The sequence below is a fragment of the Scyliorhinus canicula genome, chromosome 14, assembly GCF_902713615.1.
Source record: "Scyliorhinus canicula chromosome 14, sScyCan1.1, whole genome shotgun sequence".
NCBI lineage: Eukaryota > Metazoa > Chordata > Chondrichthyes > Carcharhiniformes > Scyliorhinidae > Scyliorhinus > Scyliorhinus canicula.
The window spans coordinates 4,529,496-4,556,790 of NC_052159.1; the positions used below are offsets into that span (position 1 = coordinate 4,529,496).

The 27,295-nt window shown below is 48.7% G+C and overlaps 1 protein-coding gene across 6 annotated transcripts in view; it reads right to left on the reverse strand.

Moving 5' to 3' along the window:
* Positions 1 to 14,044: 14,044 nt before the first annotated feature.
* xrra1 (X-ray radiation resistance associated 1) overlaps positions 14,045 to 27,295 on the reverse strand; it is a 126,692-nt gene continuing 113,441 nt past the window's right edge. For all 6 annotated transcript variants that reach the window (XM_038817796.1, XM_038817793.1, XM_038817797.1 and 3 more), the window contains 3 exons: positions 24,691 to 24,806; positions 19,668 to 19,773; positions 14,045 to 14,418 (listed from right to left, as the gene is read on the reverse strand). In XM_038817796.1, coding sequence (XP_038673724.1) covers positions 14,216 to 14,418; positions 19,668 to 19,773; positions 24,691 to 24,806 — 425 coding nt within the window. In that variant the 3' untranslated portion in view covers positions 14,045 to 14,215. The remainder of the gene's footprint in view (positions 14,419 to 19,667; positions 19,774 to 24,690; positions 24,807 to 27,295) is intronic.

A 27,295-nucleotide genomic window follows, 5' to 3' on the forward strand; every position in this document is an offset into this window, starting at 1 on the left:
TGTTTTTTGGTCTTGATCGTCTGTTGCTGCGGAATTACTAACTGCAATTTCAGCACCCAATTTTCTCCTCCTCCTCCTCCTCCTCCTCCTCCTCCCTCAGCCCCAGAGCAATTTAATCGATGGATCAGCCAAGGTGATGGGTTTCCAACTCCAATGGAACCCTATTGCCCCATTTAATCTCACAGATGCAGACACAATGGAGCATGACCCACCCAGGCCAAGATGTCACTGCAGTCCCAATCCTGGGGGCAGTACTGGGGTTGTGTTGGAGTAAGATTGTTCCGGGGGTGGGGGGGGGGGGGGGGGACAGATATCTGTCCCAAATAACCAAGTCATGTCTATAGTTCTTGTTTAAAATGGGATTAATTCCCTGGGGTTGGAAGAGAAGGGTTTACTTTTCTAACCCCCTCCTCTCCTGCTTTCCATGTCGCTCACTAATCCTGTTCCCTTCTGGTGTTAGGAGGAGTGTATTAATGCTGTCAGCACAGTCTCCTGACTGAAACACTGCATCGGAGCTGGTCTGGGCGTCAGCACCAGGCCACAGTCCGCCTGCCACCCACCCATTGAGTTGCCGCTGGTATCAGTCTTGTATTCCAGGTGCCCCCCCGGCGTCTGTTTTCTCCTACTTTGATTGGAGCTCACAAACAGAAATTGACCAGCAGGAAATGGTCAGCAGGTCCATAAAGTCCTGCCCCTCCGCAACAATATCTGATGGCCAGAGGGACATGATGAAATATTCCCCCCCCTCCCCATTGCTGTTTCCCAGCCTAATAATAATAATCGCTTATTGTCACGAGTAGGCTTCAATTAAGTTACTGTGGAAAAGCCCCTAGTCCCCACATTCCGCCGCCTGTTTGGGGAGGCCGGTACTGGAATTGAACCCGCGCTACTGGTCTTGTTCTGCATTACAAGCCAGCTATTTAGCCCACTGTGCTAAACCAGCCTGAGAGGGAGTCACTGGGGACGATGGTGAAAATCAAGCCAGAGGCCATCATTTCCCAAACTCTTTTATAAAGAGACCTGAAAATCCCACCTGTTACTGATGATTGAATGTTTTCCTGCCTTTGTCACCTCCTATCGAATAGGAGACTGTTCCCCACCGTACCCACCACTCGATACGTCTGCGTCCCTTTACACATGTTCCAAGAACTCTCCCGCGAGTGGGTGCATCTGCCCGATATAAAATTCCGACACTCCCAATATTATTTGCTCTGTCAAAGGTGGGTGAGGCTGTAACAGAGCCACTACAGCCACGGGAGTAACTAATGGTAAACTGCAAACACTTATTTGACACACACAATCCTAGGACAGCAACTCGCCAGTCGGGCAGCCAGAACTCCCATTAAACCTTTTAGCTCCACTGAAGGTTGTTAAATCACTATTTCGAGCAAAGAGTTTATTTTCTTAACATTGTTTAAAATTTTGTACTTTTCAGAAATTCCTCTGAACCTTCAGGGTAAACGTGGCTTAGCCCAGTTCACCTTACCTATGCCAATTAATACCCATTCCACCTAACCTGTGCCAATTAATACCCAGTCCACCTTACCTGTGCCAATTAATACCCATTCCACCTTACCTGTGCCAATTAATACCCAGGCCACCTTACCTATGCCAATTGATACCCATTCCACCTAACCTGTGCCAATTAATACCCAGTCCACCTTACCTGTGCCAATTAATACCCATTCCACCTTACCTGTGCTATTTAATACCCATTCCACCTTCCCTGTTTGTATTTAATACCCAGTTCACCTTCCCTGTACGATTTAATACTGCAGTGTAATCAGCCATGCTTCTAGAAAGTCACCAGTATTCTTCTGAATATTTTTTAAACATTGTGCCTCTGTCAAAGCTGCAGATAAAGTAACCTGGAAACGTGTTGACCTGTCGGCACTGATTGAACACTGTAATTTCAGGACACATTGATGTTGAGCTCGACTTTCTCCGATTCTCCTAACTCTTGGGCCAATACGTAAACTAGTTGTTGTCTCCCATCCTCTCCAATTCATGCTGCCTTTGTAAAAAAGGAGGGGAGTCAAAATGGACTTCAAGCAGATTCCATTTGGGGGGGGGGGGGGGGGGTTGTTGATGGCCTTTTTCTCCATTACCCCATTCCTTGGAGAGAGGGAGGTCCTTGCTCTCTCTGCTAGATGGAGATGTGGTGCACAGAGAATTGCAGCATCCGCAGCCCTCCTCCTGTCTTTTCCCATTGTACCCCAGCATCGCCCACCTCCTCGCTGTTCCTGCGCAACTATCCCCGCCTTCCAATGCTGAATATGGGTGTGTCCTGGAGTGAGAAATAAGTGAGGAACAGCTTGAGAATCTGTGACCATTCAGAAGATCAATTCTTGCCATTCTTCGACCCGGCTGCTAATGCAGTGACACCCGAGACACTTGAGATGAATGAAAGGGTGCTGAGTTCCTTGTGCACACACCTTGTCACACTTGCACCTGTCTTCCAGGGAGAAATAGGTGAGCTTGGAGCGCAGGTTATCAAAGAAGGGAGGGGATGAAGGATAGAACGTGCAGGGAACCAGGTGGCAGAGTACAGCTAAGAAACAGACCACCTTGTGCCACAGGTTCATGCCAGCCTTCAGGCCCCACTAAAGCCTTCCTTCCCTGCCTGCCTGTTTGATGTGCTATGTTCATATCCAGTGTTTGTTGTCCTGTGACAATTCATCATTTAAATTCTTGTCGATTTGAGTTACTTCCTGTATTGGCTCCCAAACTGGATTGGGAAATTAAAACAAGGGCTAACTATTTTTGTAATGAGGTGGAAAATATGAAGGCGTTTTGTGTATGAAAACAATATTGGACTGCTGAAACAAGTGGACATTTTGTTAATATACTTTATACAAAACCCAGTAAAGCACTTGGGCTCCTCCTAATCCATTTAAATCCTTTTCGATGAGAAATATTTGCCAAAGAGATATAAAAAAAATTTGAAGAAGAGTTTGCAGAAGAATAATTTTCAGGATGCAGTTACATAAACGGCGTTTGCACAGAGCGGAATGTCACCCCGAGACTTAACAGGTTAGTGTCAAAAGGAGCTTAGCTGAGGGATGTGTGTGCGCGAGCGTGTGTGTGTGCACAAGCGTGTGTGTGTGTGCGAGCGTGTGTGTGTGTGTGTGCGAGCGTGTGTGTGTGTGTGTGTGTGCGAGCGTGTGTGTGTGTGCGAGCGTGTGTGTGTGTGCGAGCGTGTGTGTGTGTGCGAGCGTGTGTGTGTGTGCGAGCGTGTGTGGTGTGTGCGAGCGTGTGTGTGTGTGTGCGAGCGTGTGTGTGTGTGTGCGAGTGTGTGTGCGAGTGTGTGTGCGCGCGAGCGTGTGTGCGCGAGCGTGTGTGTGCGCGAGCGTGTGTGTGTGCACGAGCGTGTGTGTGCGCGAGCGTGTGTGTGTGTGTGTGCGAGCGTATGTGTGTGCGCCAGAGTGCGAGCTTGGGTGTATGCGCGCGCGCTTGGGTGTGTGCGCGAGCTTGGGTGTGTGTGCGCGAGGTTGGGTGTGTGCGCGAGCTTGGGTGTGTGTGCGCGAGGTTGGGTGTGTGTGCGAGCTTGGGTGTGTGTGTGCGAGCTTGGGTGTGTGTGTGCGAGCTTGGGTGTGTGTGTGCGAGCTTGGGTGTGTGTGTGCGAGCTTGGGTGTGTGTGTGCGAGCTTGGGTGTGTGTGTGCGAGCTTGGGTGTGTGTGTGTGCGAGCTTGGGTGTGTGTGTGTGCGAGCTTGGGTGTGTGTGTGCGAGCTTGGGTGTGTGTGTGCGAGCTTGGGTGTGTGTGCGAGCTTGGGTGTGTGCGAGCTTGGGTGTGTGCGAGCTTGGGTGCGTGTGCGAGCTTGGGTGTGCGCGACCTTGGGTGCGTGTGTGCCCGAGCTTGGGTGCGTGTGTGCGCGAGCTTGGGTGTGTGTGCGCGAGCTTGGGTGCGTGTGCGAGCTTGGGTGTGTGTGCACGAGCTTGGGTGTGTGTGCGCGAGCTTGGGTGCGTGTGCGCGAGCTTGGGTGCGTGTGTGTGCGCCAGAGTGCGAGCTTGGGTGTGTGTGTGTGAGCTTGGGTGTGTGTGTGCACGAGCTTGGGTGTGTGTGTGCACGAGCTTGGGTGTGTGTGTGCGAGCTTGGGTGTGTGTGTGTGAGCTTGGGTGTGTGTGTGCACGAGCTTGGGTGTGTGCACGAGCTTGGGTGTGCGTGTGCACGAGCTTGGGTGTGCGTGTGCACGAGCTTGGGTGTGCGTGTGTGCGAGCTTGGATGTGTGTGTGTGTGTGCGAGCTTGGATGTGTGTGTGCGAGCTTGGGTGTGTGTGCGAGCTTGGGTGTGTGTGCGAGCTTGGGTGTGTGTGTGTGCGAGCTTGGGTGTGTGTGTGTGCGAGCTTGGGTGTGTGTGTGTGCGAGCTTGGGTGTGTGCGCGAGCTTGGGTGTGTGAGCTTGGGTGTGAGAGCTTGGGTGTGTGCGCGAGCGTGTGTTAGTGAATATAAAGTAAAGACTCCAGTCTATCTCGTTTGCTTTTTCTGGTGTTTGTCTCCATTGTTCTGTGGCAATAAAAAGTGAAACTTCCATTATCTTCGCCCTCACCTCCCCAGATATCTCAAACTTGAGGGTTGATAGATCCCTGGGGATTGTTGTTACCTTTGCGATGAAACACATCAACAAACGGTTATGATAAGAGTTGTGAAAAGGTCCTGTGTCCTCGCAGATGATTGGAGTGGGGTAATGGAGGTTCCATTGCAATTGAATTTTTTTGTACTGCATAAAATTAATTAATTAATATGCTTTAGTGTATATAAACAATTGTAAATCTAGATTTTGGAGAAGGCTGGACTGAGGGGAGAATCACCCCAGGAATCCCAGCCCCAGTGTGTTTCTGGGCGAGGAGGCACTGATAGAGTTACAGTGCTTGTTTTTAATCTGTTTTATTTTAACACCCGTGGCAATCCAAATGGATAATTTCTGCTATTAAAGTACTGAGGATAGGAATATCTAGGTTAAGATCGGTCTGGGATTCCAGTTTAGAAATGGCAAAATGGAGAACAATAAAAAAGAAACGATGCCTGTCTGCTAGGCGCAGTAGGTAGTACGCTAGGCTCAGAGGCTATGGGGTCAGGTCCCACTAACATTAAGGCTGACACACCCAGTTTAGTTTTCTGGGGAGTGCTGGTGTTATACTCTTGAAAGTTGATGAAGGAAGAAACCAGAACTTTATTCACAGATCGAAACATTACATGTATGTATCTCCCAACTCTGTTCATGCCTTGATAGTAAGAGTCTCTTCATACACACGTGATGATCCACTCAATGTTGTCCACCTATGTGTACTTCAACTGATGCAGTTAACAGGAGGTGCCATCTTTCACATGAGCATTAAATCTGTTTCTTGTTTTCCATGTTTGAATTGGAGCAGGGAATTGTAGACAGAGCACCAGAACCGCCCCCCGCCCCCCCCCCCCCCCCCCCCCCCCCCCCCCCCGCCAAAACCAGCACCAATATGCAGATTAAGCTGTCACTCATCGCTCTGTCTCTGGTGAAATTTGCAGTGTATCTCCGGAACTCGGCAATTTTAGCTTGGAAATTTTTTTATTGATGAACCCGAGGAGCCGATGGCAATGCTGGAGGCTGCCGGACAACTTGTGTAAATATGTACAATACTTTTGTGAAGCATAAATCGGATTCTTTACAATTAGGTAGTACTCTTATGAAAACTCTGACCCAATTCTGATCATTCAGTCCCGGTCTGAAGATTTATAAGATGCTCAGCGATAATGCTCGGCCGGAGTGTTCATTGTCACTTTTTTATTTCATTTGTTCTTGGGATGTGAGCATTCTGCCTGGACAGAGAGTCCGGTATCAAAGTGTGCTGATGGTACCAAGGTGGTGGGCAGGGCACAGAGAGGCTGCTGAGAGATATGGACAGGTTAACTGAGTGGTCAACAAGGTGGCAGATGGAGTATAACATGGGGAACTATGAAGTTATTCACTTTAATCGTAAGAATAAAAGTATTTTTTTTAGAAGAGGAGCTTGTGTTTATGTTCAGAGACTTGTGTGCTTGTACGAGAAATACAGAAAGCATGGAGGGACAACAAACAATTTGGAGGCAAATGGCATCCCGGCCTTTGCTGGAAGGGGATTGGACAACATTAATAAATAGATCTTGCTCCAGTTATACAGGATTTTAGTGAAGCCACTTCTGGAATACTGGGTGCAGTTTTGATCCTCAAATCTGAGAAGTTATTTTGTTGTATTGGAGGCGGGAAAGGTTGGTCCCTGGGATGGAGGGGGCATTGTCCTGTGATGAGAGGCTGAGTAAATGGGCAGCACGGTAGCATGGTGGTTAGCATAAATGCTTCACAGTTCCAGGGTCCCAGGTTCGATTCCCGGCTGGGTCACTGTCTGTGCGGAGTCTGCACGTCCTCCCCGTGTGTGCGTGGGTTTCCTCCGGGTGCTCCGGTTTCCTCCCACAGTCCAAAGATGTGCGGGTTAGGTGGATTGGCCATGCTAAATTGCCCGTAGTGTACTAAAAAGTAAGGTTAAGGGGGGTGTTGTTGGGTTACGGGTATAGGGTGGATACGTGGGTTTGAGTAGGGTGATCATTGCTCGGCGCAACATCGAGGGCCGAAGGGCCTGTTCTGTGCTGTACTGTTCTATGTTCTAAATGCGGTTTGTGTTAAGAGCCAAGAACAAAGAAAATTACAACACAGGAACAGGCCCTTCGGCCCTCCCAGCCTCTGCCGATCCAGATCCTTTATCTAAACCTGTTGCCTATTTTCCAAGGACCTACTTCCCTCTGTTCCCCGCCCGTTCATATATCTGTCTAGATGCATCTTAAATTATGCTATCGTGCCCGCCTCTACCACCTCCACTGGCAAAGCATTCCCGGCACCCACCACCCTCTGCATAAAAAACTTTCCACGCACATCTCCCTTAAACTTTCTCCCTCACCTTGAAATCGTGACCCCTTGTAATTGACACCCCCACTCTTGGAAAAAGCTTGTTGCTATCCAACCTGTCCATACCTCTCATAATTTTGTAGACCTCAATCAGGTCCCCCCTCAACCTCCGTCTTTCCAACGAATCTACTCAACCTTTCTTCATAGCTAGCACCTTCCATGCCAGGCAACATCCTGGTGAACCTCCTCTGCACCCTCTCTAAAGCATCCACATCCTTCTGGTAATGTGGCGACCAGAACTGCACGCAGTATTCCAAATGTTGCCTAACCAAAATCCTATACAACTGTAACATGACCTGCTGACTGACCTTGTGCTCAATATCCCGTCCAATGAAGGCAAGCATGTTGTCTGCCTTCTTGACCACTCTATCGACCTGCGTTGCCACCTTCAGGGTACAATGGACCTGAACTCCCAGATCTCTCTGTACATCAATTTTCCCCAGGACTCTTCCATTGACCGTATAGTATGCTCTTGAATTAGATCTTCCAAAATGCATCACCTCGCATTTGCCTGGATTGAACTCCATCTGCCATTTCTCTGCCCAACTCTCCAATCTATCTATATTTTGCTGTATTCTCTGACAGTCCTCCTCGCTATCTGCAACTCCACCAATCTTAGTATCATCTGCAAACTTGCTAATCAGACCACCTATACCTTCATCCAGGTCATTTATGTAGATCACAAACAACAGTGGTCCGAGCACGGATGCCTGTGGAACACCACTAGTCACCTTTCTCCATTTTGAGGCACTCCCTTCCACCACTACTCTCTGTCTCCTGTTGCCCAGACAGTACACCCTGGATTTAAAAGAATGAGGTGATTAAATTGAAACCTAGAAAGTTTTGAAGGGGTTTGATCGGGGAAGTTGAGAGATTGTTTCCGCTGGATGGCAATCTGAAACACAAGGGCACAGTCTCGGGATAAAGTTGTGAATCTTTGGAATTTTATACCCCAGAGGTGAGGAAGCTCCATCGTTGAATATATTTAAGGCTGGGACAGACAGATTTTTGGGTCTCGGAGAATTAAGGGATGGGGGAGTGGGCAGGGAAATGGAGTTGAAGCCCAAGATCGCCCATGATCGTATTGAAAGGCAAAGTGGGCTTGAAGGACTTACCCCTATTTCTTATATTACCATTCTTCATTGCCATTGAGCAAATGGTGAGTTTCCTACAACTGAATGTCTTGCTGGGCCGTTTCCGAGGGCAGTCAGACACAATAATGTGAGTCAGGAGTCATGTGTAGGGTTAAGAACCCAGCTGATGTTAAATGCCTGGCTATTTCAAATTCCAGAAGAGAAATCCAGAATGCTGGTTATTTACTGTAATTTTGTGATTTACTGTATCGTAAATCATAGAATCTCCACAATGCGAAAGGAGACCGTTTGGCCCATCAAGATTGCATCCACCCTCTGAAAGATTACTCTACCTAGGCCCCTGGCCTATCCCCATAACATCACCTAACCTTTTGGACACTTAAGGGACAATTTAGCATGGCCAAAATACCTAACTGCACAAGTTTGAACCGTGGAAGGAAACCAGAGCACCGGGAGGAAAACCACGCAAACACGGGGCAAATGTGCATACACCACAGTGACAGTCACCCACGGTCGGAATTAAAACCAGGTCCCTGCCGCTGTGAGGCATCAGTACCACCTTTTGGTACGATGTGAGAAACGATGTGAAGACCAGTGACGAATGTTCCAGTCTTGTAATAATTCTAAACAAAAGTAGATGTTTATTAAGCAGTGCAAAAAAACACAGGAAAGGCAATTAAAGACATATACTTAATTGCCTTACTGGTTATACACTCCCTTTAAATTGATGCAGTTCTAAATCACTGTATTTTCATAACCTCAGCTAACCCCCCCCCCCCCCCCCCAACAACATCTCATAGGTTTCAAAACAATAAGCAAAATTAATTTTATTTCTGATTTATTCATTTAAATTCTACCGACTGCAGTTATAGCCTCTGGAGCATTAGTGCATGCCTCTGTGTTGCTATTCCAGTAACATTACCATTATGCTACTGTACCTTTTAAAGATAATTATATCCTGCAGGGAGAACGGGCTGGTTCAAATCATGTTCTTCTCTTTGACATTTCCTCCTTGGACGGTGGCTCCTATCCTAGGCACTAGCCAGGTTCTCATAAAAGCAAAAGCAGACGTAGATTTATAGAACACCTTTCACAACCGAGGGATTTCCCAAAGTTCTATACAGCCAATGAAGTACTTTTGAATCGTTAAAAATTTTAAACTGTTGGAGTAAGATTGACAACTAATTTAAGCATAATAAAGTCCTAAAAACAGCAAAATCTGTATTGGTGATATCGGTTGAAGCATAAATATTGGGCCAGGACACCAGCGATAGTAGCATGGGATATTTTACATCCGCCTTAGAGAGGGGCAGACAGAACTGTGATTTAATGTTTCATCCGAAAAATAGCATCTCCAACAATACAGCAGACCCTCAATACTTCACTTAATATGCCAGCCTGGATTATGGATTTGAGCCTCTGACATGAGGTGTGAGTACTGACCTGGTGAGGAAGCTATTAAATTCTCCCATTTCCCTCGACAGCCCCCACTCCAGGAGCATGGAGGGATATCTCAAATGTAGCTTGTCTTTGTATTGGATATAATTGCATTCGTTCAGAAAAGGTCACCAGCCTGATGGGTGGGGAACAGAGGGAAGTAGATCCTTGGAAAATAGGCAACAGGTTTAGATAAAGGATCTGGAACGGCGCAGGCCGGGAGGGCCGAAGGGCCTGTTCCTGTGCTGTAATTTTCTTTGTTCTTTGGATGAAGGGGTTGGCTTGTGAGGCAAGATTGGGGCTGTATCCATTGGACTTTAGAAGAATGAGGTGATCTTATTGAAACAGCTTAGATCCTGACGGGACTGATTGGGTGGACACGGAGAGGATGTTTCCTCTAATAGGAGAAACTAGAACTAGTACAATATCTAAAAATATTTTTATTGAAAATTTTCATTCAGAACCAACACATCAAGCAGCCCAGAAAACGAATATTGCACAGTACAGTATCGCAAAAAAAATATTTGATCATAAATTCCACCTAAAAGACAATAACCGACCCCAATAGTAATTCACCCACCCACCCTGTATTAACCCCCCCCCCACCCTGTATTAACGGCTGATGGTGACTAGTTCTTTAAAGTAGGAAATGATTGGCTGCCACCTCGGGTACAATCCCTCCACTGTTCCCCTAAAGGTGTACTTGATCTTTTCCAGATATAAAAATTCCATGAGGTCACCCAACTACATCAAGGTACTGGGTGGAATGGAGGATCTCCATCCCAGCGGAACACGCCACCCGGCTATCAATGAGGCAACAGCAAGAACATCCACCTGCCGCTCCAGTGAGCCCGCACCCTGGAAATGGCCACTAATGGACAAGGCTCCAGATCCATATTGAGAATCGCTGACGTGGTGCTAAAGGAGACCCAAAAGCTCACCATTCCTGGGCACGGCCAAAGCATATGGGTGTGGTTAGCAGGCCCATGAGAGCACCACTCACACCTGCCCTCCATTCCCGTGAAGCACCCGTTTGTCCTAGCCTTAGGTGAACCCTATGTACCACCTTGAGTTGAATCAGCTGAACACGCAGGAGTTTACCCTATGAAGGGCCTCACACCACATGTCCTCATCCGAAATAGGTCCCAGCTCCCCCTTCCATTTCACTCTCTTCTGGTCCAGCGAGACATGATATCCCCGTAAATATTTGAAATGCTCCCCACCCCCAAGACGCTGCCAGCGACCGGATTCTCACCAGCAGGGAGGGCTGTGGCGCTAAGGAGAATGTAGGAGAAGCCTTCGGGACACAATCGCGTAACTGGGAGTAGTGGAACAAGTGGGCTCCTGTAAGTTGAAATTTCACCGAAAACTCCTCCAAACTGGCAAACCATCACTTCTTAAACAAATCCCCAAAATACTCGAGACCCTTTCCTTCCCAAGACTTAAAACATTAGATGCAGACCTGACAGAAAAAACGGTTACTGCAGATGGGGGCCAACAATGACATGTGCTTAGCTTGAAATGCTGCCAAGACTGCTTCCACGGGGCAGCACAGTGGGGCAGTGGTTAGCACTGCTGCCTCACGCCACTGAGGACCCAGGTTTAATCCCGGCCCCAGGTCACTGTGTGGAGTTTGCACATTCTCCCCGTATCTGCATGAATTTTTAAAAAGAAACAAATTGAAACCTTGGGAGAATGTGCATCATAACAGTCTGGATTCTGCCTGCCAACGACAGCGGAGGGTTTCCCACTTCTGTAAATTGAACATCTCTCTACTCCTCAGACTTGTATAGTTTAACCTATGAAGCATAGGCCACTCAGATACCTAGATACCAGAAACTACCTCTGACGAGGCGAAAAGACAATACCCCCCCCTCCCCCCGATTGGCTCCCCTCCCTGGGGGTTCACTGGAAAACATTCACTCTCCAGGTTCAAATTATACCCCGAAAAGGAGCCAATGCTCCTCACTAGCTTCATTATCTTGGCCATAGGGGAGACTGGATCCATGACGGACTAGAGCAGGTCATCAGTAGAGACATCCTATTCTCCCCCACCATCCACAATCGCCTTATCCCCTCCATTCACCCGGAGACTATGGTGCTATGGCCAAAGGTACTATCGCTGGTGCAAACAGGAGCGGTGACAAAGGACCCTCCTGCCTCACACCCCTATTCAATAGGAAATACCCTGAACGTTAGTGCCCTAGGTGCTCTATACAACAGCCAAACCCATGAAATAAACTTCTGCCAAATCCAAATCTCCCAACCACCTCAAATAGGTTCTCCCGCTCCACCCTGTTGAACGCTTCCGCAGATATATGGGCTGGTTTAGCACAGGGCTAAAGAGCTGGCTTTTAAAGCAGACCAAGGCAGGCCAGCAGCGCAGTTCAATTCCCGTACCGGCCTCCCCGAACAGGTGCCGGAATGTGGCGACTAGGGGCTTTTCACAGTAACTTCATTCGAAGCCTACTTGTGACAATAAGCGATTTCCATTTCATTTTTCATTCAATTTAACAACGCCAAACCACCTACCCTGCACAATTTTGGGTTGTGGGGGTGAAACTCACGCAAATACAGGGAGAATGGGCAAACTTCACACAGACAGTGACCCGGGGCCGGGATCGAACCTGGGACCTCAGCACCATGAGGCAGCTGCTAACCACTGCGCCACCGCGCTGCCCCGCACAGCGTATATAAGCCGACAATTGCTGCCCTTAACAAAGCCTGTCTGATCCTCTACAATTAGTTCTGGGAAACGGGCTTCCAATCGCAGCACGTTGGCCAGTATCTTGGTGTTCACGTTGAAAAGAAAGATGGGGTATATGATCCACATTTTGTGGGGTCCTTATCCGAAGTGACAGGTGAGCCCTGTCCAGCTCCGGAGGAGATGCGAGACCGCCTTCGCCCACCATCTTCCTAAATATCTGCAATTGATATTCTGTAGGATTCGGGCCCTCCACCCCTTCCGGCAACCCCAAGACTGAGGTTCTGCCTCGTTGACCAATTTTCTAGGCCATCGACATTAGCCTTCAATCTCTTCTTCTCATTGGCCGCCACCGCCATTTCGGCTCCCAGTGATGCAAGCTGCTTGCCGTGCCTCGTCAATGCCTTCTCCACACCCTCTAACGCGTTCAGATGCTTCTTTACTGCCTCCGGTCTGATCAAGTTTCACCCGGAAGGAGCCCAGCACCCCCTCAATCAATTTTCGTAGACTCCGATATCAACTTCCGTTGCTTGTCAAAGTATTTGTTAAACTCGGAGAGCATGTCCGTAAAAAAACAAAAAAAAAATGACCTGTGGGGTTTTGCTTCCTTTTCTTTTTGGTATGTTCGGTATGGGAACCCTGTATTACTGATACAGAATTTCTTTCTGCAAAAATCTCCCAAAAAATTGGATGAAAAGGCCAAAAAAAACACATGGACCCTGACCCCCACTCTCCTCCCCCCCCCCCCCCCCCCCCCCCCCCACATCGCCATTGGAAATTTTTTTTTTTTAATAAACAATTTTATTGAGGTAGTTTTTGGCTTTATAAACAGTTACAGACATCATCAGAAAGGAAGCAAAAAGGGCAAAAATGTGCAAACATCCACGTACTTTCAATACTTCCACCGTAACATATTGCACAAGCCCGCTCCCCTCCCACCGGTACTACTCCATTGGAAATTTTATACAACATCAGCAAAGAATATAATCCGACAAAACTTGACAGCCAATTGGAGACGTGAGGACAGGTGACTAAAAGTTTTGTCAGAGATGGTGTTAAGGATTATCTTAAAGGAAGGCAGCGCGGTGGCACAGTGGTTAGCACTGCTGCCTCACGTCACCGAGGTCCCAGGTTCGATCCCAGCTCTGGGTCACTGTCCGTGTGGAGTTTGCACATTCTCGCCGTGTTTGCGTGAGTCTCACCCCCACAACCCAAAGATGTGCAGGATAGTTGGGTTGGCCACTCTAAATTGCCCCTTAATTGGAAAAAAATGAATTGGGTACTCGAAATTTATTTTTTAAAAAGGATTATCTTATAGGAGGAGAGAGAGGCAAAGACGTTAAAACCTCAGCTTGGAGCCCAGGCAGCTGAATTCTCGAGCACAAATGGTGGAGCAAAGTAAATCAGAGATGCACAAGGGGCCAAAATTTGAGGAAGGTGGAGTGTTCGGAAGGTCGGAAGTGTTTACAAAGACAGGTTCGTGAAGGATTGGGCCCTGTTCCTCTCTGTGTTGCCTTTGAAGTACTTGTTTCCCGGTGATCTGATTTCTTCTGAACACAATGGTGTCGGTATAACTTGTGGGAAATTAAATTTATTTGAGCGTCCCAGGAAACTGCCTTTTTAATCATTAATTGTGCACGCTGGTGACATGAAACTGTTTCCTAATTTAATCGAATGATTGCAAAAAAGGCAATTCCCATCCCCAAAACAATGAAGAGCTCAGAAATAGGAGCACGGTTCGAGTGTCATTTATTCCAGTTTTATAACTTAATTTGACCATCGCCTACCCGCTTGTGACAGGTGCTAATCCTCTGCGATTGCCCTGTAGTGTCCAGGAATTATGGATTAATTTCTTTGCACACTGCAGCAAGAAACACTTGAGACAAATAATACTGGCATTCAAAATAATTGTACTTTTTATTTCATTTTCTTTATAACAAAATAAAAAGTGTAAAAATGTTATTTTGATGGGGGAGGAACTGCTCTTTGGCTAAGCCGAGCGATGGGAGATGGAGGGTGAGTGAGTAACTCTTCAGGAATCTGCCTGACCAGAGTTGCCAACCGTTACCCCTGGCTCTTATCTGGTTTATCAGCCAGATTCTCAGAGTTAATCTCGCTGGCGGGCTCCTCGCAGGTTTCTTGCAGCTTTCTAAAGTTAACAGTCAGCCGCTCGCGAGCCTCCTGGTATTTCAGCTGCAGGTCCTTCAGTAATTGCACAGCTTCCTCGTAATCCTTCTTGCTGATGCCCTTGCCCCGCAAAACGTGAGCTGCGTGGAATGAGAAAAGTGAAGATTCCGCAGTCAGTAACAGCAGAGTTCACCGTCAACAGTGTTATTTTTCAGATTATTGGGTCCAGGTGAGGGCACCAATATTAGGAAGGATGTCAAGGTTTTAGAGACGGTGCAGAGGAGATTTACAGCAATGATCCCAGGGATGAGGGACTTCAGTGATCTGGCGAGACTGGAATAGGTGGGCCTGTTCTCCTTGGGACAGAGGGGGTTAAGGGGAGATTTTGTGGAGATGTTCAAAACCATGAGGGGTTTTAATAACGCAAGTACAAATCTTAGGAGAACAAAACTTGAACTTTGCAAAAAAGAGATGAGTTACAGAAACTTTTTGAAACTAATTATTATAATTATAAGACAATAATAACACTCCAAAAAACTAAATAATCAAGGGACAAAAGGGGGTTCAGAAATAAATACAATCATGATCATTAGAGAAAAAGTACTGGGAAACTAATGGGGCTGCAGGCCAATAAATCCACTGGACCTGATGGGTTGCATTCCAGGACATTAAAGGAAATAGCTACAGAGATCATGGATGAACTGGTAGTAATCTTCCAATAATCCTTAAATTCTGGAAAAGTCCCAGAGGATTGGAAAACTGCCAAAGTAAGCTCTTATTCAAAAAGGGTGGGAGACAGAAACAAGTAACTATAGGCCAGTTAACTTAACATCTCTCATTGAGAAAATGTTAAGAGTCCGTTACAATAATTTAATAATCTTTATTGTCACAAGTAGGCTTACACTAACACTGCAATGAAGTTACTGTTTGGATACACAGAGGGAGAATTCAGAATGTCCAATTCACCTAACAGCATATCTTTCGGGACTTCTGGGAGGAAACCGGAGCACCCGGAGGAACCCCAGGCAGACCTGGGGAGAACGTGTAGACTCCGCACAGTCAGTGACCCAAGCCTAGGACCCTGGAGCTGTGAAGCAACAGTGGTAACCCCTTTGCTACCTTGTGTAATAGCAGAGCCTTTAAAAATACATAATATAATCAAACTGAGTCGGCATTGGCTTCATGAAGGGGAAATCATGTCTGATTTATTAGAATTCTTCAAGGTGATAATGAGCAGGAACGATAAAGAAGAACCAGTAGATGTAATATACTTGGATTTCCAAAGAGTGTTTGATAAGGTACCGCACAAAAGGCTACATAATAAGGTATAAGCCTCCGGTGTACGTTAGCATGGGTAGAGGCTTGGCTATCTAATAGAAGACAGTTGGGATAAAAGGGGCATTTTCAGGGTGGCAACCTGTAACTATTGGAGTGCCACAGGGATCAGTGTTGGGGCCACAATATATACAATATGTATTAATGATTTGGATGAGGGAAATAAATGTACTATTACAAAATGTGCAGATGTCACAAAAATAGGTGGGAAGGCAAGTGGTAAGGGTGACACAGAGTCTACACAGGGATATAGACAGGTGAGGGTGACACAAAGTCTACACAGGGATATGGACAGGTGAGGGTGACACAGAGTCTACACAGGGATATAGACAGGTGAGGGTGACACAAAGTCTACACAGGGATATGGACAGGTGAGGGTGACACAGAGTCTACACAGGGATATGGACAGGTGAGGGTGACACAGAGTCTACACAGGGATATGGACAGGTGAAGGTGACACAGAGTCTACACAGGGATATAGACAGGTGAGGGTGACACAGAGTCTACACAGGGATATAGACAGGTGAGGGTGACAGAGTCTACACAGGGATATAGACAGGTGAGGGTGACACAGTCTACACAGTGATATAGACAGGTGAGGGTGACACAGAGTCTACACAGTGATATAGACAGGTGAGTGGGCAAAAACTTGGCAGATGGAATATAATGTAGGGAAATGTGAAGTTGTGCCCTTTGGTAGGAAGAATAAAGGAGCTGAATATTATTTAAATGGATACAGGCTGCAGAAAGCTGCAGCACAGAGGGGTTTGGGGTCCTCGTGTATAAATCACACAAAGCTAGCCCGCAGGTTCAGTAGGAAGGCAAATTGAATGTTGGCCTTTATTTCAAAGAGAATGGAGTTTGAAAGTAAGTAAGTCTTGCTGAAACTATACACGGCACTAGACCACAGGAATATTGTGAACAGTTTTGATCCCTTACAGAGTCAGAGTTTTACAGCAAAAAAGAGGGACTTTGGCCCATTGTGTTTGTGCCGGCCATCAAATACTGATCTGTTCTAATCTCATTAGCAGTGGGTCCATAACTACAGCATTTCAAACGCTCATCTGTTTCTTAAATGCTGTGAGGGTTCCCACCTCCACCACCCTTTCAGGCTGAGTTCCAGATTCCCACCACCCTCTGGATGAAAAGGTTTTTCATCACATCCCCTCTAATTCTCCTGCCCTTTACCTTAAATCTATACCCCCTGGTTATTGACCCCTCCTCAGGGAGCATAGATTTAAGTTAAGGGGCAGGAGAAAACGTTCCCCCTGTTGATCCTAACTGTGACCCTCGGAATTTTGTGCACTTCAATCAGGTGCCTTCTCTATACTGGGGAAAGATATACTGGCATTGGAGGCAGTCCAGAGAAGGTTCACCAGGTTGATCCGGGTACGGAGGGATTTTCTGATGAGGAGAGGTTGAGTAGGTTGGACCTGTGCTCATTGCAGTTTAGAAGAATGAGACGTGACCTTATTGAAACAAGTAGTATTCACAGGGGGCTTGACAGGGTAGCTGCTATGGGATTGTTTCCTCATGTGGAGAGTCTAGAACCAGACAACACAATCTCAGAGTGAGGGGTCTCCCATTTCAGACAGAGATGAGGAGGAATTTCTTCTCTCAGAGGGGAATGAATCTGTGGAACTCTTTACCGCAGAGGCTGGGGAGTTAAGTATGTTCAAGGCTGAGAGAGACATATTTTTAATCAGTGAGGGAACTGCGGGGATAAGGTGGGAAAGTGAAGTTGAGGATTACATCCGATCAGCCATGATCGCATTAAAGGGCAGCACGGTAGCACAAGTGGCTATCACTGTGGCTTCACAGCGCCAGGGTCCCAGGTTCGATTCCCCGCTGGGTCACTGTCTGCACGTTCTCCCCGTGTCTGCGTGAGTTTCCTCCGGGTGCTCCGGTTTCCTCCCACAGTCCAAAGACGTGCAGGTTAGGTGGATTGGCTATGAGAAATTGCCCTTAGTGACCAAAAAAAGGTTTGGAGGTGTTATTGGGTTACGGGGATAGGGTGGAAGTGAGGGCTTAAGTGGGTCGGTGCAGACTCGATGGGCCGAATGGTCTCCTTCTGCACTGTATGTTCTATGGGTTGAATGGCTGACTTCTGCTCCCACGTCCTATGGTCTAATATTTATGGCCCCTTGTTCAGCTCTCCCCACAAGTAGAAACATCTTTTTCACCCCCTACTCTGTGTAAAATGTAATGGTCTTTATCAGGTCACCTCACAGCTTTTCCTCTTCAGAAAGAAAGTGCCCCAGCCAAGGTAGTTGGTTGACACCGAGCAGAGATCAATTGTACTTCCTGTTGCCCGACCCATCACCCATCCTTCACATGTGGTAAGACCACATCTGGAACACTGGGCACAGTTTTGGTCTCCACATTGTGGAAATGTCTTGGAGTCGGGACAGCGAAGGTTCACGAGGTTGGTCCCTGGGGTGAGGGGGGTGTCCAATGATGAGAGGCTGAGTAAATGGGGTTTAGATTCTCTGGAGTTTAGAAGAATGATGATGATCTGATTGGAACATTCCGGATTCTGAGGGGGTTTGACGGGGGGGGGGGGGGGGGGGGGGAGGTGGAGAGATTGTTCCTGCTGGTCGGGGAATCTAAAACACGGGGTCACAGTCTCGGGATTGGGGGCCGATCATTTAGGACCGAGATGGGGAGACATTTCCTCACTCCGAGGGTTGTGAATCTTTGGAATTCTCGACCTGGAGCATTGTGGGTCCATCGTTGAATATATTTCAGGCTGGGGCAGACAGTTAGGGGGCTGGATTCTCCAATTCTGGGAATATGTCCCCACGCCAGTGTGAGAACGGAAAACTGGTGTCAAGCAGCCACCGATTCCCTGTGTTGCTGGGGGCTAGCAGGATGGCAGCGTAGAGCACCTGGCTCTCGCTGCTGATACGCCCCGGAGAATTGCTGTGTCCGTTGCTGCAGATGCGCACGGCGGCGGCCTGCAGTGGCCGAGCCGGGCTTTATGGCGAAGGCTGCTCGCAGACCCGGCCTGCGAAATAGTCCCGTCTCCCCCCCACCTTGGCCGGCTCACGCGCCCGGACTGCCCCACCACAGTGCCCCCGCTCCAAATAATGTTCCCCCCCCCCCCCCCCCCCCCCCCCCCCCCCCGCCTGTGGCGCTGCTGGACTGAGTCCCCAACCGCTAGGCCGAGTTCCCGACGGATGAGAGCACACGTGTCCCGCGCCGTCAGGAACTCGGCCGGTCGGGGGCGGAGCATCGGGAGGAGGGGGGAGGGGGTTGGGCCTCAGGCTAGGTGGCACAGCATACTCGGAGAGTACGTTACTTTGGAGGGGGTGGAGAATCGGGAAAGCTGCGCCACCTCAGATTTTGTCGGGAATTTGGATTTTCCGGCCATTCGCCGAAAGCGATTTTGGCGTCGGCGACTGGAGAATCCAGTCCAGGGTCTATCAGGGAATTAAGGGAATTGGCATCGGCGACTGGAGAATCCAGTCAGGGTCTATCAGGGAATTAAGGGAATTGGCATCGGCGACTGGAAAATCCAGTCCAGGGTCTATCAGGGAATTAAGGGAATTGGCATCGGCGACTGGAGAATCCAGTCCAGGGTCTATCAGGGAATTAAGGGAATTGAGGAGTGGACAGGAGCATGGAGATGAAACCCAAGATCAGCTACGATCATATTGAATGGAGTGACAGGCTCGAGGGATTGTATGGCCTATCCATGTTTCTCGTGTTCTCCTCTATAGTGGGCGGGAAATGGGGTAATTAATTGGGGGAAATGGCCCAGGAACATTTGATTGCACAATTGCTTGTCTTGAGGTGCAGCTCAGCACTGATTGGCCATTAGGGCTGTTTTAGGAAGTGTTGGTTGGTGGATGATGGTAATAGAAAGTCCACAAGGCCAATCTCAAGCGTGAAGATAACCAAATGATGGTGGAAGTCGAGGAAAATTTGGGAAACTTCAGCCTTGAGAGGCTGTAAAGATGGGGATGGATTATACCCAAAATGGAAATGTCCATCACACTGCTGACTTGTGCCTTGTAGGTGGGTGGATTGAAATTGAATGCTGATCAAATACCTAATGGAATAATGATCTTGGCTCTCTGCTCCCTCATATTCTTCAGAATGGCTTCCATTTGATCAGCTTTGCTTTTGTGAGACGTGAATTCTGCCACTGACCGAAGCTGTACAAGAGAAAACTGGATGAGAATATTGCACAAATAAGCACAGAATTATCTTTCCCTCATATACACTTCCTTTTGACCCTCAGTAAGATTGGGATCCAAATGTGGGAACTCTCTGATCTATATCACAAACTGACCAACTGGGTGAGTTAAAGCGGAACTTGGGATTCACACTCCGATACCTTACTGAGGGAGTGCTGCCTGCTCAGACAAATGTCTGGCTGCTCTGATAAATGGGAAAGAATTCCAGAGCCCAGTTCAACAAAAGCAGATATGGCTGTGCTCGTGGCCTGGCTGATATTCTTCTCCCAATATTACCAAGAAACAATACAAGTTAATTGGCCATTCAGATAAGTTATATAACAGGATCTTGCTGTGTGAACAATGGCTGCTACTCTCATCTACACAGCAATGAGCACACTGCACTATCTGCACCTCAATCATAAGGTTGATGGTTCAAGTCCCGCCCCAAACTCTGAGTCCCATAATCTAGGCTGCCACTCCAGTGTAATACCGAGGGAGTACTGCACTGCCACTCCAGTGTAATACCGAGGGAGTACTGCAGTGTCACTCCAGTGTAATACCGAGGGAGTACTGCACTGTCACTCCAGTGTAATACCGAGGGAGTACTGCACAGTCACTCCAGTGTAATACCGAGGGAGTACTGCACTGTCACTCCAGTGTAATACCGAGGGAGTACTGCACTGCCACTCCAGTATAATACCGAGGGAGTACTCCACTGCCACTCCAGTGTAATACCGAGGGAGTACTGCACTGTCACTCCAGTGTAATACCGAGGGAGTACTGCACTGTCACTCCAGTGTAATACCGAGGGAGTGCTGCACTGCCACTCCAGTGTAATACCGAGGGAGTACTGCACTGCCACTCCAGTGTAATACCGAGGGAGTACTGCAGTGTCACTCCAGTGTAATACCGAGGGAGTACTGCACTGCCACTCCAGTGTAATACCGAGGGAGTACTGCACTGTCACTCCAGTGTAATACCGAGGGAGTACTGCACTGTCACTCCAGTGTAATACCGAGGGAGTACTGCAGTGTCACTCCAGTGCAATACCGAGGGAGTACTGCACTGCCACTCCAGTGTAATACCGAGGGAGTACTGCACTGTCACTCCAGTGTAATACCGAGGGAGTACTGCACTGCCACTCCAGTGTAATACCGAGGGAGTACTGCAGTGTCACTCCAGTGTAATACCGAGGGAGTACTGCACTGTCACTCCAGTGTAATACCGAGGGAGTACTGCAGTGTCACTCCAGTGCAATACCGAGGGAGTACTGCACTGCCACTCCAGTGTAATACCGAGGGAGTACTGCACTGTCACATAGTGTAATACCGAGGGAGTACTGCACTGTCACTCCAGTGTAATACCGAGGGAGCACTGCACTGTCACTCCAGTGTAATACCGAGGGAGCACTGCACTGTCACTCCAGTGTAATACTGAGGGAGTACTGCACTGCCACTCCAGTGTAATACCGAGGGAGTACTGCAGTGTCACTCCAGTGTAATACCGAGGGAGTACTGCACTGTCACTCCAGTGTAATACCGAGGGAGTACTGCACTGTCACTCCAGTGTAATACCGAGGGAGTACTGCACTGTCACATAGTGTAATACCAAGGGAGTGCTGCACTGTCACTCCAGTGCAATACCGAGGGAGTACTGCACTGCCACTCCAGTGTAATACCGAGGGAGTACTGCACTGTCACATAGTGTAATACCGAGGGAGTACTGCACTGTCACTCCAGTGTAATACCGAGGGAGCACTGCACTGTCACTCCAGTGTAATACCGAGGGAGCACTGCACTGTCACTCCAGTGTAATACCGAGGGAGCACTGCACTGTCACTCCAGTGTAATACCGAGGGAGTACTGCACTATCACTCCAGTGTAATACCGAGGGAGTACTGCACTCCCACTCCAGTGTAATACCGAGGGAGTACTGCACTGTCACTCCAGTGTAATACCGAGGGAGTACTGCACTGTCACATAGTGTAATACCGAGGGAGTACTGCACTGTCACTCCAGTGTAATACCGAGGGAGCACTGCACTCCCACTCCAGTGTAATACCGAGGGAGTACTGCACTGTCACTCCAGTGTAATACCGAGGGAGCACTGCACTCCCACTCCAGTGTAATACCGAGGGAGCACTGCACTGTCACTCCAGTGTAATACCGAGGGAGTACTGCACTATCACTCCAGTGTAATACCGAGGGAGTACTGCACTCCCACTCCAGTGTAATACCGAGGGAGTACTGCACTGTCACTCCAGTGTAATACCGAGGGAGTACTGCACTGTCACATAGTGTAATACCGAGGGAGTACTGCACTGTCACTCCAGTGTAATACCGAGGGAGCACTGCACTCCCACTCCAGTGTAATACCGAGGGAGTACTGCAGTGTCACTCCAGTGTAATACCGAGGGAGCACTGCACTCCCACTCCAGTGTAATACCGAGGGAGTACTGCACTGTCACTCCAGTGTAATACCGAGGGAGTACTGCACTGTCACTCCAGTGTAATACCGAGGGAGTACTGCACAGTCACTCCAGTGTAATACCGAGGGAGTACTGCACTGCCACTCCAGTGTAATACCGAGGGAGTACTGCACTGTCACTCCAGTGTAATACCGAGGGAGTACTGCACTGTCACTCCAGTGTAATACCGAGGGAGTACTGCACTGTCACTCCAGTGTAATACCGAGGGAGCACTGCACTCCCACTCCAGTGTAATACCGAGGGAGTACTGCACTGTCACTCCAGTGTAATACCGAGGGAGCACTGCACTGTCACTCCAGTGTAATACCGAGGGAGTACTGCACTGCCACTCCAGTGTAATACCGAGGGAGTACTGCACTGTCACTCCAGTGTAATACCGAGGGAGTACTGCACAGTCACTCCAGTGTAATACCGAGGGAGTACTGCACTGCCACTCCAGTGTAATACCGAGGGAGTACTGCACTGTCACTCCAGTGTAATACCGAGGGAGTACTGCACTGCCACTCCAGTGTAATACCGAGGGAGTACTGCACTGTCACTCCAGTGTAATACCGAGGGAGTACTGCACTGCCACTCCACTGTAATACCGAGGGAGTACTGCACTGTCACTCCAGTGTAATACCGAGGGAGTACTGCACTGTCACTCCAGTGTAATACCGAGGGAGTACTGCACTGTCACTCCAGTGTAATACCGAGGGAGTACTGCACTGCCACTCCAGTGTAATACCGAGGGAGCACTGCACTGCCACTCCAGTGTAATACCGAGGGAGTACTGCACTGCCACTCCAGTGTAATACCGAGGGAGTACTGCACTCCCACTCCAGTGTAATACCGAGGGAGTACTGCACTCCCACTCCAGTGTAATACCGAGGGAGCACTGCACTGTCACTCCAGTGTAATACCGAGGGAGCACTGCACTGTCACTCCAGTGTAATACCGAGGGAGTACTGCAGTGTCACTCCAGTGTAATACCGAGGGAGTACTGCAGTGTCACTCCAGTGTAATACCGAGGGAGTACTGCACTGCCACTCCAGTGTAATACCGAGGGAGTACTGCACTGCCACTCCAGTGTAATACCGAGGGAGTACTGCAGTGTCACTCCAGTGTAATACCGAGGGAGTACTGCACTGCCACTCCAGTGTAATACCGAGGGAGTACTGCACTCCCACTCCAGTGTAATACCGAGGGAGTACTGCACTCCCACTCCAGTGTAATACCGAGGGAGTACTGCACTGCCACTCCAGTGTAATACCGAGGGAGTACTGCACTGTCACTCCAGTGTATACTGAGGAGTACTGCACTGTCACTCCAGTGTAAGACTGAGGGAGTACTGCACTGTCACTCCAGTGTATACTGAGGAGTACTGCACTATCACTCCAGTGTAATACCGAGGGAGTACTGCATTGCCACTCCAGTGTAATACCGAGGGAGTACTGCACTGCCACCCCAGTGTATACTGAGGAGTACTGCACTGCCACTCCAGTGTAATACAGAGGGAGTACTGCACTGTCACTCCAGTGTAATACAGAGGGAGTACTGCACTCCCACTCCAGTGTAATACCGAGGGAGTACTGCACTGTCACTCCAGTGTAATACCGAGGGAGTACTGCACTGCCACTCCAGTGTAATACCGAGGGAGTACTGCACTATCACTCCAGTGTAATACCGAGGGAGTACTGCACTGCCACTCCAGTGTAATACCGAGGGAGTACTGCACTGCCACTCCAGTGTAATACCGAGGGAGTACTGCACTGTCACTCCAGTGTATACTGAGGAGTACTGCACTGTCACTCCAGTGTAATACCGAGGGAGTACTGCACTGCCACTCCAGTGTAATACCGAGGGAGTACTGCACTGCCACTCCAGTGTATACTGAGGAGTACTGCACTGTCACTCCAGTGTAATACCGAGGGAGTACTGCACTGCCACTCCAGTGTAATACCGAGGGAGTACTGCACTGTCACTCCAGTGTATACTGAGGAGCACTGCACTGTCAAAAGTGCCGTTCTTTGAATGAGATGTTGAACTAAGGTCCCATCGTTTCTCTCAGGTGGATGTTCGAAGATCCCATGGCACTCTTCAAAGACCAGCTGGGGAGTTCTCCCGGTGTCCCGGGACTAATTTGTACCCTTCAACCAACATCACATAAAACAGATGATTGTGCCATTTTCTCATTGCTGTTTATGGGATCTTACTATGCAATGATTGGTTGCCATGTTTCTTACATTACATCAATTGGCTACAATTCAGGAGTCGCTTCATTGGCTGGCGAGTGTTTTGGGATGACCCGAGGCGTGAAAGGCGCTACAGAAATGGAGTCTTTATTTCAAAAGATAATTTATTGGCTATTAAACACTTTAGAATATGATGAGTGATGTGATAAGATGGTACCAGAGAAAGGATACCTTCCTTTCCTTGGAAACGTAGGGTTTCTGCTCAAGGTTGATTCTAGCAAAGGGATCTGGGTACAGCTGTAGTTTCCGAAGCGAACGTTCCAACTGTTGGACATTCTGCTGAATTCCTGGAGGGGAAAAGACCAAACAAAAAGCAGAAGGTTCTGAGTGACTGAAACGTGCAGATTGGTGACCGTTGCAGATACTAAAGACATTAAATACAGGCGAGCTGTACAAGCTCACTTGGTTAAAGCTGTTCTGAACAGTCCCACTGCCCCCAATCCCCACCCTCCCCATCACAACATCTATTTGTTTAAATCATTCCAGGGTTTATGTCCAGGAGTTTATCCCATGAGGGATAATGTTTTGAGTTGGCCAATGGTTACAGTTTGGTTTGATTAAGAAAATAAGAACGAAAGAAACAAGAACCAGAGCAGGTGGTCCAGGCTCTGGAACCTTCTCTGCAATTCAATAAGCAGCACGGTAGCACAGTGGTTAGCACGGTAGCATGGTGGTTAGCATAAATGCTTCACAGCTCCAGGGTCCCAGGTTCGATTCCCGGCTGGGTCACTGTCTGTGTGGAGTCTGCACATCCTCCCCGTGTGTGCGTGGGTTTCCTCCGGGTGCTCCGGTTTCCTCCCACAGTCCAAAGATGTGCGGGTTAGGTGGATTGGCCACGATATCGCCCTTAGTGTCCAGGAAGGTTGGGTGGGGTTGCTAGGTTGCGGAGGTGGGGTGCTCTTTCCAGGGGCTGGTGGAGACTCAATGGGCCAAATGGCCTCCTTCTGCACTATAAATTCTATAAAACCCTTGATTCAAGTGTCAGTCAAGAACCCGTCTGACTCAGCCTTGATTTTAATCAATAACCCAGCCTCCATATTTAGAAATTTTATTTAGAAATTTAGAACAGTACAGCACAGAACAGGCCCTTCGGCCCTCGATGTTGTGCCGAGCAATGATCACCCTACTCAAACTCACTTATCCACCCTATACCCGTAACCCAACAACTCCCCCTTAACCTTACTTTTTAGGACACTACGGGCAATTTAGCATGGCCAATCCACCTAACCCGCACATCTTTGGACTGTGGGAGGAAACCGGAGCACCCGGAGGAAACCCACGCACACACGGGGAGGACGTGCAGACTCCGCACAGACAGTGACCCAGCCGGGAACCGAACCTGGGACCCTGGAGCTGTGAAGCATTGATGCTAACCACTATGCTACCGTGCTGCCCCATCTCACTGGGCAAGAGAATTCCAAATGTGGACAACCCTCTAAGGGAATTTCTCCTTATCTCCATCTAAAAGGAGAGACCCCTGATTTTGAAAATTTCCCGCAGTACTCGATGCCCCCACAAGAGAGCCTCCTTCCAGCATCTACCCTCAGACTGAGATGGAGAACACAACAGTGTGCAAGTGTTTTGGGATTATTGAGTGCTTCTCAGTGGGACAGCTTCCCCAGTGATTTGTGTGTGTACACCCTCAGCTATCTCTGTTCCTACATCCTTTACTTTTTAAAAATGGCACCATTTTATATTGCCTCATAATTTTTCGTTCCAAAATGTAACTCTTCACATTTACCCATGAACATTATTACTTTGGGATATAATAAGAACCAAAGCTGAAAGTTAATGTGGGTTGCATGAATTCATAACAGATCTTAGAAAAACTGACACTGCTGAAAGGATGTTCAGAGTAATGAGTGAAATGAAATGAAAATCGCTTATTGTCACGAGTAGGCTTCAATGAAGTTACTGTGAAAAGCCCCTAGTCGCCACATTCCGGCGCCTGTTCGGGGTGGCTGGTACGGGACGGCGTTAGGGGAGGTAAAGTGTCAGAAATTTAGACGGAGTTGATTGCCTGGGAGGGAGCCCCGATCAGTGGGAGGAAGAGTTGAGGAGGGAGGTGGAGGCTGGGCTTTGGGAGGAGGCCCCGATCAGTGGGAGGAAGAGTTGGGGAGGGAGGTGGAGGCTGGGCTGTGGGAGGGAGCCCCGATCAGTGGGAGGAAGAGTTGAGGAGGGAGGTGGAGGCTGGGCTGGGGGAGGAGGCCCCGATCAGTGGGAGGAAGAGTTGGGGAGGGAGGTGGAGGCTGGGCTGTGGGAGGAGGCCCTGAGGAGGGTGAATGCATCCTCGTTGTGTGCTAGGTTTAGCCTTATTCAGTTTAAGGTGGTTCACAGGGCGCATGCGACTGTGGCCAGGATAAGGTCTTTTGAAGGGATGGAGGATAGGTGTGTGCGGTGCGCGGGAGGACCCGCAAATCGTGTCCACAGATTTTGGGTGCTTCCGAAGCTTGGGGGGTTCTGGCAGGGGTTTGCCGATGTCATGTCGGTGGTTCTGAGGGTGAAGGTGGTACCGAGTCCAGAAGTGGCGATCTTTAGAGTGTCAGATGACCTGGGAGGCCAGAGGGCGAGAGTGGCTGATGTCCCGGAGATGGATCTTATTAGAATGGAGGGACTCGGGACCAGGGGGTGTGGGTGAGCGACCTGGCAAAGTTCCTCAGACTGGAGAAGATGAAGTTCACCTTGAGCGGGTCTGTGGAGGGGTTTGCCCGGAGATGGCGGCCGTTCATCGACTTCTTCAAAAATAGTTAAGATCTCAGCAGTGGGGGGGGGGGGG